Below are 15,017 nucleotides of genomic sequence, written 5' to 3' on the forward strand. Positions count from 1 at the left end.
CAGTTCCAAAAATCGCCACCAGGTAGCAGCACTTGCTGGACTTTTATATAGATCAGATGTTTTAAAAATGGCCGCCTGGTAACACAATAAATACAGGTGCAAGAGCCATTTTCATTCAGTACGACTTGAGTGATGCAGGAGGGTATATCGCTCGTCTCTCCAAACATATCTAGTCTTAGTCTAACATCCAACACCTCTCTCCCAAAGAATCATGAAGTTGAGTGTAATGGTTAGGAAGATGTTGTCGCTTCGACGGTTCAATTGCAAGTAATTTTCAATGAGAAGAGGTGCTAAAACACTTTCTTTTTTTAACTAATTTGCATGTAGTTTATGTTACTGTTTGTTAATTTTCGATTTGAATCATTTGAATTAATGAATCAGGCGCCAAAAAAAAAAATGAACATACTCTAAGAATATAATTTATTGTTCATAAAATTTAAGGTCACGTTTTAGATCTTACCTAAGATGCCTGTCTACGAAATATACCAAATACTTGTAAAATAGGATTTAAACATTAACTTACAGTTTTACATGCACATTAGTAGCAACTTCAATAAGTATTAATTTAAACGTTAACTTACAGCTTTACTTGCACATTGGTCCTTAGTTACTCCTTAATCCGCAACGCCATTACTGAGAGGTAACAGTCAGGAGGTAATAAATAACCTTCCAAGTGCCTGTATGATACTACAAACCTGATTTTGATCACTATGAAATTTAATGAAAACTGTATTCAAGAATATGTATATTCATTGTTGAAATTAAAAACATAGAAATTAAATATATTCAATACATTATATATTTAACATTTTATATATTCAATATATTAAATACACCACATGCGAGCTCGCCCGCATTTACAATATTGACTGATTATTTAAGCTATCCATAGTTATTTAAATTTTATTTTATGCTTAATCTTAAGCATACCGATTGTGAAAATTACATTTGTCCATGTGATACAAAATTAGATTTATTTATTACGTACATTACCATACCCCATATCACATATATTGCACATGAATGGTTGAAATTTGGAATTTGCTCACTTAACACCTATCTTCTGCTAGTTTAGATTCTATACTTATCTAAGCATCTTTTTTTCCTTTTTTTTTTTTTGACGTGAATACGTCTTTAAATTTGCTACCATATGGAGGCAATCCAAAAAACCTAATGATAACAAAATCAGGGGATACAGTTTGGCATTATAGTTTCGAATCTGTCTACATCCAAAACTAAATTAGACCACTGGATAGCTAAAGGATCAAAGAATTCATTACGATAAGCGAGGACTGTGACGCATCGCGCGCGGTGGAGGGGGAAGCGCCGCCATTTTGAGATCATTTTGCTGCGTATCGAGATTTGGACTCGGAGAAGCTACGATGTTCGTTTCAAGTTTTAATCGTCAGCTGTCGTCACAAACTTTCGATTGCATATAAAACAGTGTAAAATAGTGACAGTGAATATAATAAGGTGTTAGAATAAAAAAATACTATTAAAAATCTTAAGCATACCGATGTCCATGACACAGCCACAATTTTATACAAACATATTAGTAGTTGTTCTCTTTTCTCAACATTTTCCCATCTTGTCGATTGGCTTTCCCTGAAAAATCTTACTTCTTTTTACAACATCCTGTAAGTTTGTTATTGTCTCACGAACTTACCCACATTTCCTAATTAATTGTGTACTATCCTTACTCTCTCAGAACTGTAACTTCTAGCAATTTATATCCTTGATCTGTAAGTGTGATTTAGAAACCATTCGAGACCATAATTTTTTTAGTCATTTGGTTGAAATGATGGGATTTCTTACTTCTAATGTTACCTTTTTTCTCAATAGGATATTACCATAGATATTATACCTCAAAAATAAACAATAGTCTGAACTTTCCTCGTACTCTTGCTTACTCAAAAGACTATAGTAGATGGCGGCAGTCGCAGGGATGTTGCCAGTTGCGCTAGGCTTCCATTTATATAAAGACTAATTTACAGCAGCTTCTTCGAAACATCACCCTCGACAAGTAATAGCTTTATAATTTAAAAAAGGCACTTGCGTCGACTACAAATCCAAATGGAACTTCCTCAAACAACTGTTTTCTCCATAAAACAAACCTCCAGCATGATACAACTTTTTCCAGAGATCTTAATTTTATATTGTCTCCTCCAGCTCCAGCAATCCCTTTAAAACATTTTTCTTTTTCAGGGAGATGAATTTAAAAACAACATTAAGAGTCTATTTTAGAAACTCTTCAAAAAAGTTTCGATGTTTACGTTCAACTTCGACTACTTTTATTTATTTAGCAAAAACATGATTGATTCTATTTCCTTGTATTAATTATTTTTTGTCCTTATTCTTTCTTTTTTTTTAAAAAAAAAAATTGCAAAGTATTAATTTAAAACGTTAACTTACAGCTCTACTTGCACATTGGTCGTTAGTTACTCCTTAGTCCGCAACGCTATTACTGAGAGGTAACAGTCAGGAGGTAATAAATAACCTTCGAACTGCCTGTATGATACTGCAAACCTGATTTTGATAACTATAAAATTTAATGAAAACTGAATATGTATATATTGATGTGTAGTGACGTCGGTAAAGAAGTGACAAAGTTCTAATAGAACAAGGAGTGGGGAGTGAGCGGACTAACGCGGGGTCAGTCGGGCTGTGTGTGTGGATAGGGAATGAGATGCTAGTACTAGTAATGAGATGAATAACTTTAAATTTTTTAAGGTAAATTTTTGATTTGTTCTATTGTTCTAAGTTTGAGTAACTATTATAATTATATGTAGAATTATTGTTATTATAAAAAATTGTAATAAAGAGTTGTTTTGAATTTTTTTTTTTAATTGCCATCGGACATAGCAATTTTGGGGGCCGCTCCGGGATTGACATTAAATTTTATTAAATAAATAATAAAACAAAATAATTTTAAATTAGAGTGGAATAAAGGTTCTTATTGTTATTTTATTCAATAGTGTGTTGGTTGGTTTCTTGTTTAAAGAACATTATTTTGTCTTATTGAATACCGCCTTTGATGTTTGAAAGCTTTCATTTTTTTATTCTTCTGTGTTTTGTTAGTTTATTATAAAAAAAAAAAAAAATAAATAAATCCTTTGATAATATAGTTTATAGTAGTTGTAGAAGTGTTTAGAGATTTCATTTAATTAGATGATTACAAGGTCAAAGAATATGGAGGAAATTCTTCAGAGATTAGTTGAGATGAGTGGAGAAATGGCTAAGCAAAATGAGAAAATCGCGGAATTAAGCAGAACGGTAGATAAACAGAACAGTGAGATCAAAAAATTGTCAGATCAAAATGTCGCACATGAACAGGTAATGCAACCTCAAGAACTTGCCGAAACCAAAGATAATGGCGCTGAAGCTTCGTCACTGTCTCACACGAATATTTGCGCCGGTGGTTGCTGGAAGATGATGGTGGATGACAAATTTAAATTCGAAAATAATCGAGAAGACCAACCATTGCAGTTTCTGAGAAGCTTAACCAAATTATACAAGGTGCAGGGGATGTATTTAGATTTGGAACAATTTATCTTAAACCACTTGGCAGGGGAGGCAAGAGATTGGTACATGATCAAAAGATTTAAAGTTGAAAGTTTTCAAGAATTTAAAGAAGCATTTAAGAATGAATACCATGGTTGGAAGTATGATGATGTGATTGCAAGAGAGTTGGATGGAAAAAAGTACAAGGATCATTTGGATAAGCGTCCTAGCGAGTACTTCTCAAGAATTGTATCCAGAGCGTTTGAATGTAGTAGAGAGTACAGTGAGGCGTATTTATGTGAGCGACTGAGTAGTCATTTTGGTGAAACTGTAGAATGCGCTGTGAAAATACAGAATATCCAGACTGTTGAAGGATTCATGCAGTTGTTGAATAGGCTAGAAGATAAGATAATAAGTGAAGTTAAAAGTCAGAATAGAACTACGAAGTTTAAACAGGAAGCGGAGAGAACATGTGACAGGAAGCCGTTCGGAGGAAATAATTTTAGCAGGAACAGAGAATTTAACAGGACAGGATACAACATTAGAAATAATAATGAGAGTTGCAATTCGTTTAAGAATGAGATTAAACCAAGTCAGCAGGAAATGGGAAGGAATCACCCACAAGGAAACCATAACAGACGAACTTATGCTTCAAACAATCATATTGAGATAAAAAATGATGACGCAAAAAACGAATGAAAGGGCGGGTCAGTCCGCCCGAATTTCAAAATTTTATTGTATATAAAACCCGTGTATTTTGGAGGAGTAAATTAATGAGAAATGAAACTATTAAAAATCAAATAAAAAGTAATCAATTTCAAAGGAAGAGAATTTCAGAAGAAACTATTGAGCAGAATAGAAAAAAGGATATTACTTTTATGAATAATATGGAAGGAGACGGAATTAGTGCAGAGCCAGGAGATACATCTATTAATTCGTTGGTGAAAGAATTCACGAATCTATTGACAGAGGAGAATTATACAATAAGAGAGGAGAAAATGGTATGCTGTCCAGAAATTAATTTCAAATTGGATCAATTTTTGGTGAAGGCGTTAATTGATACCGGATCTCAGATTACATGTATGAATGAAGACTATTTCTATAACTTTATAAGTAAATTAAAAGGTGTAAAAGTAGATGCTTTACCTGTCCTAAACCTGTACGTTACATCGGCAATTAACAAACGTTCAAAGCCCATAAGAAAGCAGATAATCTTGCTTGTGAATGTTAGTGACAAGATACAAACCACGATTCACGCTTACTTGGTACCAGAGTTGACTCAGAATTTTATTATCGGCATGGACTTGCTGGAACAACTTAATGCTTTCGTGAATATTGCAGAGCAGACTTTATCAATTAAAGTTAACGGAAACCGCTGTTCTATTCCATTCGCACATCTCAATCAGCTGCTAACTAGCTGCAGTATACAAATTAACACCGCCGATATTCAAAACATGGATAACGTTGATGAGAAGGAGGCTCTGAAATTGAAACTAGAAGAAAGTTGTGACGAGATAAGGAAAAAATATCCGTCTGTCATCGAATCGTTCAACGAAATCATTAGAGAATATAAGGACATCTTTAGTAAGACGCCAGGTTTAATTAGGAACTTCAAGTATCAACTTGATGTAATGGATTCAACTCCTTTCTTTTTTAAAAATTACCCGATTCCATATCACAAAACTGAGTTGGTCAAGTTAGAGATAAACAAGCTAATCAAGAGTGGAGTGGTTGAGCAGAGTACGAGCCAGTACATATCACCATTAGTTGCAGTCACTAAGAAGGACGGTTCAATACGTGTGTGCACTGATGGCAGACACTTAAATTCAAGATTAAAAGGTGACCATGAACGCACTTCCCAAATAGATGGCATACTTGCGCAGTGCCACAGTATGCGTTACTTTAGCGCTATAGATTTAACTAAATCATTCTATCAAGTCGAGTTAGACGAAAATTCTAGAAAGTTCACTGCCTTCATATTTGAAGGTAAAACGTATCAATATACACGCGTCCCATTCGGACTTAAAGTGTCGACTTCAAGTTTGTGTAGAGCACTCAATCCTATAGTAGAAGATTTAAAGCCGAATATTCAGCTTTACGTTGACGACATGTTGGTTTTAACTGAAACCTTGGAGGAGCATATGATTATTCTGAGGAAGTTATTTCAAAAATTTAAAGAATATAATATTACTGTGAATTTTGGAAAATCAGAATTTTTTAAACAAAAATTGAACTATGTCGGATTTGTTTTAACACCCGAAGGAGTGATGCCACAACCAGAGAAAATTAATTTAATTCATAGTTTTCCCATACCAAAAAACAAGAAACATTTAAAATCATTTTTGGGCCTATGTGGGTATTATCAAAAGTTTTCATCATCATATTCAGAAAAAGTAAGTAAGTTGAGACATCTGTTGAAGGAGAAGAGGAAGTGGGAATGGAGTCAAAAGGATACTAACAATTTCGAAGAAATTAAGAAAGTTTTTACTGACCAAATTCTTATACACCATCCAAATTTCAATGAAACATTTATATTACAGACCGATGCAAGCGATTATGCTCTGGGAGCGCAGTTATTCCAAGAGATTAATGGGGAGATTAAAGTAATACAGTATGCCAGCTGTATGCTTCAGGATAGAGAAGTTAAATTCAGCATTACTGAGAAGGAGCTCTTATCAATAGTTTGGGCCGTCAAGAAATTTCAATTGTATCTTCTTGGTAAACCTTTCGTCATTCAGACCGACCACAAAGCTCTTAGCTACCTGAATGAGTGTAAAAACTTGCCTGCACGCCTTCATCGGTGGGCATTATTTATGCAGCAATTCGACTACAGAATAGAGTACATCGAGGGTAAAAAGAACGTTGTTGCAGATTTCTTATCGAGGTATAGCAGAGCTGAGATGATGGAGAATAAAATGGATATCGTACAAGTGAATCAAATATCGTTAGTGGACGAGAAGCTATTGACTGGTTTTTTTGCCAAATTTGATGACTATTACAGTATTGATAAAAATCTGAGTACTGTTAAAATTAATATTATGCAGGGTAGTAACTTGAACAATGAATTTCCTAAATACTTCTACAATGACAATGGTCCGTTCAGAATAATTTTAGTTAAGAAAAATGAAAGTATGGACAACAAAATTTGTGTTCCTGAAAAGAGTATTGTAGAGTTGATTTTGTTATTTCATGAGTGTCATGGGCACGTAGGTATTCATAAAACGTTTCATTTAATAAGTAAATATTTTGATTTTCCTAATCTAAAAGAGAGAATAATGTATGTGATTAAGAAATGTCAAACTTGTCAAATGTATAAGATCACCAATAATACTATGTACGCCAAATATACCTATTTGGCCAATTCAAAACCTTTAGAAACTGTTAGTGTAGATTACATGGGACCTCTGCCTAGAGCGCAGGGTGGTTTCACATTATTTGTTTGTAATAGTTGATAATTTTTCTAAATTCACGAAATTGTACCCCGTTACAGTCGCAAATACCAATAATGCGGTGAAATGTGTTAAGAAGTTCTGTGATGAAGTAGGTCGGCCATATAGAGTCGTGAGCGATCACGGTTCGCAGTTCATGTCCAAGAATTGGCAGCAAGAAATGAATAAATTACGCATTTTGGTAGCTTATGCATCTATAAGACACCCTCAGTCAAACAAAACTGAGAGAACAAATCGTGACCTAGGGGAATACTTCCGAGTATTGTTAAAAGAGAAAAAGCACACACTTTGGATCAAATATTTGCCTCTGATTGAATTTTTAATTAACAATACTTACCACCAGGGAGTAGACGGATATCCGATAAGGATTCATTGTGGAAGAGACACTGTATGCCTGTTTGAAAATGTAATTGGACAGTATGTGGTCAACACCAACAGCCAGCTGGATGAGGAGCAGATAGCGGCACTGTGGGATGCAACCCATAATAGAATTATAAAAAAGGGTGAAGAGGCAAGGAGTAAGTTTGATGCCAACCACCAAATTCAAGAGTTGGAGGTTGGAGATCTGGTGCTAGTGGCTTCCTTACGCATTCCTAATGGTAGGAATGAAGCATCCAAGTTTCTGCCATTTTGGGAAGGGCCGTTCTACATACAAACGAAGCATAGCGCATCTACTTATACGGTGGCCAGACTAGATCATACTGTTAGAGGGAAGTTTCACATTTCTTCTCTCAAGAAATTTCATGATCCTATGTCAGGATGACGAGTTGGTGTTTGAGACTTTTGTCACTTCTTCTTTTATCGGTGGGCAATTGATGTGTAGTGACGTCGGTAAAGAAGTGACAAAGTTCTAATAGAACAAGGAGTGGGGAGTGAGCGGACTAACGCGGGGTCAGTCGGGCTGTGTGTGTGGATAGGGAATGAGATGCTAGTACTAGTAATGAGATGAATAACTTTAAATTTTTTAAGGTAAATTTTTGATTTGTTCTATTGTTCTAAGTTTGAGTAACTATTATAATTATATGTAGAATTATTGTTATTATAAAAAATTGTAATAAAGAGTTGTTTTGAATTTTTTTTTTTAATTGCCATCGGACATAGCAATATATATATTAATAAATCCATTAAGCCTAGACGTTGTAAGTAAGAATCACTTGTCCTTAACTGAGAGACAAATCCAACATTGTAGATGTTGTTTTTATCATTTATGATTTTTTAGACACTTTAATGTTGATTGTAAATACACCACAGAATGAATGAATACGAGCATAAAGACTGTAAGAAAAATTATAACTAAATAAATATAATATAATTGAAAACATATTTTTGTCTTTGGCTGATCTTTAAACGCTGGCAACTTTAGATTTAACGCCTTCAAACAATAGTCTTGGAAGAAATAATTTACATTTTTTGTGAGAGGTACGATAGGTTATTTCCTAGATTTCAACGAACTTACAATAATTGTTTTATTTACCATTTAATAAATTAGTGTACACACATCGAGGTACTAGAGGCTTTAAATCTTTACATTAAATCCAAATTCACTCAATTTAATTTTACTCCTTAATCATTAGCAAAATCAGAACAAATCCGTTTTCAAAGTAGTAAATTGGAATAATTAAATTAATGTTATTTCCTCAAGTTGGTATTAATAAAAATTCAGATCGTATTATACTTGTTCAAAAATTATTTTGTCTTTAGGATTTTTTTGCACTACAATCCTTTCTTTTATTCAATAATACTACACAGATCGTTTAGATTAGAATTCTTGTAGGGTTCCAAGTTTACAATTTATAAAAAAACGCCATATATTTTTGGCAACCGAATGTAAATTACCCATTTTAATATATGAACCATATCTTCATTATAGGCATCGATAGTCAGAGCAAGGCTAAGAACTAACTGCTGCCATGCCAATTCAACCATGTTACAAAGCGGGTAGTCTAGGAAATCTACAAGTTCAATGCTTTGAAGGTGCTTAAAAGTAGTTTGTGAAAGGTCAAGGTTGGCTTAGCAAAGTAGTTTCTTGGAAATGATTCTTTTTTTTGTTTAGAAGTAGATCCCAATGAATAAAAAGTAACTACACGGAGGTTTCGAAACGGGAATCTCTCTCTTTCTTAGTACGCACTCATAATCAATAAAACAAATCCTAAAATGCATTACACATATTTATAATTTTTGTAAAAAACAAAAGTGCTTTGGTAAAAATAAAGTCCTTTGTATTCTTAAAAAAAACTGGACCCATAGAAAAGCACAACATTTAAAGTAAAAATAAATACGGTAAAAAGAATCAGACGAATTACTGAGGACCATCTAGACCCAGGACATTGCTGTTCAACACCTCCGTTTCTAGCAACTATCGTCCTCCTTCTTCTTTCAAAATAAAACAAACTTTCTTAGCAAAAAAAAAAAGTTAAAAATAGTGACCTGTAATTGAAGAGCCTTGTATTGCATAAAATAAAAAAAATGCCCTCTTGATTTAACGGTAAATCAAACTTCCAAAATTTTGTACAATATAATCACGTTTTCTAAATTATTAAAGTAAGCTTCCCTCTTGTGCTGAACGCTTTTTACTTTTCACTGTGTGTTTTTGCATCATATGTTTCTTTAAATTTGCAGAATAAATAAAACTGAAGTCGCAATCACTACACTTGTACGGTTTTTCGCTTGTATGATTTTTACGCATATGCACTCTCAAAGTACCGGATCTACTACAACTGAATTCGCATTCACCACATTTAAATGGTTTCTCGTTTGAATGGGTACGGATATGTTTTTTCAAACTGGCTGACACTGTACAACTATAATCGCAATGGCTACATTTATATGGCTTTTCGCCAGAATGTGTACGCATATGTACTACCAAATTTCTGCTGGCCGCACAACTGTAAGCGCATTCACGACATTTATATGGCTTCTCGCCAGTATGTCTACGCATATGATCTTTCAATCTTGACGATCTTATACACCTATAATCACATACAGTGCATTTATATGGTTTTTCACCTGTATGTGTCCTCATATGTCTTTGTAAACGTTGCGCTTTGGTTGTACTATAATCACAAACATCACACTTGTGTGGCTTATCATCAGAATGTATACGCATGTGCTCTTTCAAACATCGAAGCGATGTACCACTATAATCGCATGCATTACATTCGTATGGTTTCTCACCTGTATGTGTTCTCTTATGCACCTTTAATATTGAAGCTCCGGAACAACAGTAATCGCAGATATCACATTTATACGGCCTTTCGCCGGTATGTGTGCGTAAATGTCTTTTCAAATTTGTGGATTTTGCACTTCTGAAATCGCATATATTGCACTGGTATGGCTTTTCACCAGTATGTATACGCATGTGTATCTTCAATTTGGATGAAACTGAAGTACTGTATGGACATTCATCACATGTGTAAGGTTTTTCACCTGTATGCTTTCGTAAATGTATTTTCAAGTGTGATGGTTTAGTAAAACTACACTCACATTCGGTACACTGATAAGGGTGTTTAGGACTATACCCTTCAACACGTTCTTCTAATTCTTCTTCCTCTTCTTCTTCGTCTTCTGTGAGTACAGTCGAAACGTAGCCATCAAGAGACACTTCCTCCATATCCGTATCCGGTTCATTTGATGCAAGAAAGTGACAAGCCTGGAAAATTAATAACAAAATTTTGAGAATACTTTTTTTTTTAAAGAATTCTACTTTAAGTGAAGAAGTTAATAAAATGACTAACTAAATTAAAAATAGTAGGCCGAAATAATCTTCTCCTAAAGTAAAATAACTTTTAAGAAGGAAGATGTTTGACAATGGCCAGCGAAAATTTACTTTACAAAACTGTTTACTACAGCTCTACATATCGAGTACCATTGATTCGCTTCTTCAGGAACTTTTTGGGAACGAAGAATCTAGTTTGTACGTTTTAAGCTTCGTAACTCTTGAACTCCCTCAGAAGTTCTACATAAATACCTACCGATGTAGAGCACTTAATTTTTTTTAAATTAAGATTCATTCAGGATCATTGCTGAATATCCTTCTTCACATAATTTAACGCGGTGGTATTATAAACTAGATAAAATAACTATTGTTCGGGTTGAATATTCTCTCTTTAATAAAAGATTGCTAGTGTAATTACTTCCTGCAGTTAAGGAATGCCACAGGAAAAATTGAATCCCTAGCTAGAAATTCTTCGATTATACTATGGCTAATTCAATATTTACTGGATCTTTATGATTACTTTATAATTAATTCTATAACAGTACTAAGCCTTAAAATGATTCCATTCGATAAGCTTTCGTAAGTTGTGGTACAAATTAAATCTTACGGATTTAAACATTTAAAGCACTTTTTTTTTTAATTTTGAAAGTATATTTATGGTGAGTTATTGCATTATTTCTTGAATCTATTTATTCTTTCGTTAGATGCATTTTTACGACACTCTATTTATTTTAATAAGCATGCAGACATTTTCAGGGTGCATAAACATTTTTTTTTTCTGAAATGAAATGTGGTTTACAACCCAATCACTCCGGAACAACAGTAATCGCAGATATCACATTTATACGGCCTTTCGCCGGTATGTGTGCGTAAATGTCTTTTCAAATTTGTGGATTTTGCACTTCTGAAATCGCATTTATTGCACTGGTACGGCTTTTCGCCAGTATGTATAAAACTAAATTACCTGTGAATAAAAAGCAACGTCTTCCATGTTAACTGACATTTTGTTCGATCATTCCACAAGCTGAGATGAAAGTATTCTGATCAGAGGTTTGTCTCGTAAAGGTGGTTCCCTCTTTGAAATGTCCGCTACAGTTATTTTATTAAGTATTTTATAATCCATGCCTGCAGCCTTAGCAACCTACAAGTAATATGTAATATATTAATTTCTTTTATCTCTACACTTTAATTTATTACAGTATTCATATGGCTCTTATTTCCTCCAACCTCTCCCGTAAAAAAAACCCAATGGTCTGTCACTTAGATGAAACCTCCTAGGCAAATCACAGGAGCCTTGGAACAATAATCTACGACCTAGGAAATATTCACAAATTGCATCAATTCTAAAAGAAACTCACCACTGAACAGTTTTAATCTAGTATCTAATACGTAAAAATTGATTTTAGCCAGCTTAGTGAAAATTAAATATTACTTGAAGGGACGGATAGATACTTTCTTTTTTCTTGCAATATAAGACTGACATAGACCTACTCTACTTGCGATATTAAATACAATTCCAGAGAAACTAACTGAAACCATTAAAAATTTATTAGAGATCTTAACTTATGCGGAAAATCATTTTATACATATATCGCGAATTGCTAGTGAATACGCTTTAGTAAGTACCAAATAGGTATCAATATTTACATTAATAGAACCCCAAACATTCAGAGATATCAGCAGAATATATTCGCTGTCTTGCAAGAAGTTAAACCAAACATTTATGACACACTACCTTGCGCGTAAATGTACTTACAGGTATCTACTCTCATATGAAAGTCACATACAATCAAATAAAAATAATGTTCAAAATACCTTCACCAAATATTTGATTTTCAACTTACTCGCAAATTGTTTCCTTGTGCACCCAAAGACAAAGGTAGAAGTTTCATGAATGAACAAAATTTATGACTAAATTATCACATGAATTTGTGAATTAAAAAAGAAACAACTAAATCTATGATAAGTACACAATTGAATGTAAATATTGAATTTAAGGGTTGTGAGATTATCTCGTACTACCTAATCAAAAGCAAAGGCGAACTTTTTTTTTTCATTCTTAAACACAACTATTTCGAAAATCTACGTTTAGTGACTTTCAGCTTCCACTTACTTTAAGATCTACTTATGTTTACTTACTTATAACCTTAAATTAGATAAATGCACAATTCAATACAGCACACAAGTACTGGTCGGCTACTCGTACTTACTTGCCAAGTGGCGCTGCGCTTGTACGAGGTTTAAGTTACTCGAATTCCGGAGCACCCTCCAGTTTAACTTGTGATCAATGCCACGTTTTCTTACAATAATTCTCTTAGCACACTCTTCAAAAGAAACCACTTAAAGCATTTCTGAAAATATCCTAACAACACAAGATCTTTATTACCTCTCAACATCAGAACCTGAAAAATTTAATTCATAGAGGTCCCCCAGTTATAGTTGTGTATATCTTTTATCGACGACCAATTGTATGTCCGAAATCTGAATTCAAGTAATAATAGACAATTATTATTAATAATCTGAATTAATAACAGACCTTACATGAATTCCTTGAGTTCAGAATTAGGACATACAAATAATTGGTCGTCAATAGAAGATAGACAAAACGATAATAACTGGCGCACCTTTAAAACTACATTTTTTAATTTATTTTTAATTTTGTTACTACCTGTTATCTTTGAAAAAAGACAAGATCTTTCATTCATTGAACTGACTACAAGCGTTTAAAATATTCAACCAAGAGTCTCTGAAAGAATTGGGGATTCATTAAACCTCTGTATATATTCTTCTAACTCGATGAAATTAAGGAAAGTATGAATTTTGTATTGTAAAACAATCATATTTTAGCATTAATCAAACTTTGCAGGCAGAAGCACTTTAAAATCTACTGATTTGACTTGAAATATGTCTCGACATAATTTTATTAAACAAGAATTTGGTAAAATAATGTTTTCATTGTTAAAATCTGTGAAAAGAGTTTCCTCCAAGTATAATGAGTATAATTTAACGTATAATTGCTGAACTTAACAGTAAATAACAAGAATTTTGTTCGTCATGTCATGTCTAAGAATCGTCCGATGCCCAATTTCCTTTCGATATCTTGCTCCTTCCCAAGTAAGCCTCCTCAGCCTGCAAATCTGTCTCACTTCCAATCGGAATCTTCGTTTCTGACGTACAGGAAATCACGACACCGCTTAGGCTAAGGTGGCCAACCCGCGGCCTGCCTTGAATAATTTTATGTCCTGCGAGATTAATCAAAATTTGTTTTTATTTTGTGCAATATTTTGATTTGTAGTGTAGTGTTTTGTAACAATTAAATCTAACACAGGTTTATGTATGAATAATAATAGTTCTGTTTTGAATTTTCACTGTACACATTTTTTGTAATGGGTCTAATCTAAAAGATATCCATATAAGTTTAAAATGAATTTCCCAAGTGGACCACAAGATCATTTGGATTGGCCACCCACGCCTTAGAGAGTATTAGAATAACGAAAAAAGTTTATATTACTCAGTCACTCCAAATTTCAAATTTAACCTATCGTACGAATTGATTTAATTCATTATACTGACCTCAGGTTAGTACCCCTGGAGACTATAATTCTCTTTTGTATAGGGGAGTTATACTAAGGTCAGAACATCTGGAGAACATGGAATTTTGAGAATGACTAAATTCTAATGTAACTTACTAAAAAACAAAAACAAAAAAAATATTAAAATTTTAACTGGATTAAATGAATTAAAAAAATATAAAAACTTATCTTAGAGTATAAAGTAAGTATATTTTAAGACGGAAACTTAATTGAAGTCAAATTTTTATACCACATCGATAAATCTATCTCTAATAATGGATAAAAATCAGAAACGAATTGGAAATATAAAGAACAAGCGTGCTACGATATAAAAATTGTGTATCAAGGATACAAATAGCAACTTAGTCCTTCAAAACTGATTAAGGTAATATTTTTGACCTGAATTGTGCTTCATGATTTAAAATAAAATCCATTACAGATGGAAGACATGTCATCAAAGACTAATTATCCGCTTTATATCTCCTCCCTTAAAAAAAAGCCATCATCTAAAGGGTTTACGACTTGTTCATTATCTACAGAAAACAAAGTGAAAAACACATTTTGTTATTTAAGTTTACATTTAATTAATTAAATGTGTTCATATTTATTTGCATAGATTTCATAAAAGACATAGAAAAGAAATGTACACCGCAAACAGATGGAATGATGAAGAATCTTGGAAGTACATAAATAATTGATGAAGAAAATAATTCTACTTACATATTTCTTTAAATATAATAGAAAATAAAAATATATTATCCTAATTAATCATATATTCTT

The 15,017-nt window shown here is 33.1% G+C and overlaps 2 protein-coding genes across 6 annotated transcripts in view; both read right to left on the bottom strand.

Annotated features, from left to right (window-relative positions):
- Positions 1 to 8,391: 8,391 nt before the first annotated feature.
- Positions 8,392 to 14,305, bottom strand: LOC141448570 (uncharacterized). 5 transcript variants are annotated; one of them, XM_074117011.1, is made up of 5 exons: positions 14,239 to 14,305; positions 13,334 to 13,411; positions 12,876 to 13,027; positions 11,630 to 11,806; positions 8,392 to 10,599 (listed from the first exon to the last, which is right to left on the bottom strand). In XM_074117011.1, the coding sequence occupies exons 4-5, from the start codon at positions 11,666 to 11,668 to the stop codon at positions 9,487 to 9,489; spliced, it is 1,152 nt and encodes a 383-aa protein (XP_073973112.1). In that variant the 5' UTR covers positions 11,669 to 11,806; positions 12,876 to 13,027; positions 13,334 to 13,411; positions 14,239 to 14,305; the 3' UTR covers positions 8,392 to 9,486. The 5 variants fall into 5 exon arrangements, with proteins under 5 accessions (XP_073973112.1, XP_073973111.1, XP_073973110.1 ...); XM_074117010.1 differs by having other exon boundaries at positions 12,805 to 13,027; XM_074117009.1 differs by lacking the exons at positions 12,876 to 13,027; positions 13,334 to 13,411; positions 14,239 to 14,305 and adding exons at positions 12,510 to 12,523; positions 12,688 to 12,865.
- Positions 14,306 to 14,400: 95 nt separating this feature from the next.
- Positions 14,401 to 15,017, bottom strand: part of LOC141448572 (beta-1,3-galactosyltransferase 5) — a 46,947-nt gene continuing 46,330 nt past the window's right edge. The window contains exon 5 of the mRNA XM_074117018.1: positions 14,401 to 14,770. Coding sequence (XP_073973119.1) covers positions 14,712 to 14,770 — 59 coding nt within the window. The 3' untranslated portion in view covers positions 14,401 to 14,711. The remainder of the gene's footprint in view (positions 14,771 to 15,017) is intronic.

Source organism: Rhodnius prolixus, unplaced genomic scaffold, assembly GCF_049639745.1.
Source record: "Rhodnius prolixus isolate KJV_2025 unplaced genomic scaffold, Rpr scaffold_2, whole genome shotgun sequence".
Classification (NCBI taxonomy): domain Eukaryota; kingdom Metazoa; phylum Arthropoda; class Insecta; order Hemiptera; family Reduviidae; genus Rhodnius; species Rhodnius prolixus.

What these genes read in the sequence shown, in the direction of transcription:
- LOC141448570 (XM_074117011.1), bottom strand. Translation starts at nt 11,668, where the DNA reads ATGTCAGTTAACATGGAAGACGTTGCTTTTTATTCACAG. An exon ending in ACGTTGCTTTTTATTCACAG is followed by an intron (nt 10,600 to 11,629) that starts GTAATTTAGTTT and finishes TTAATTTTCCAG; the next exon opens with GCTTGTCACTTTCTTGCATC.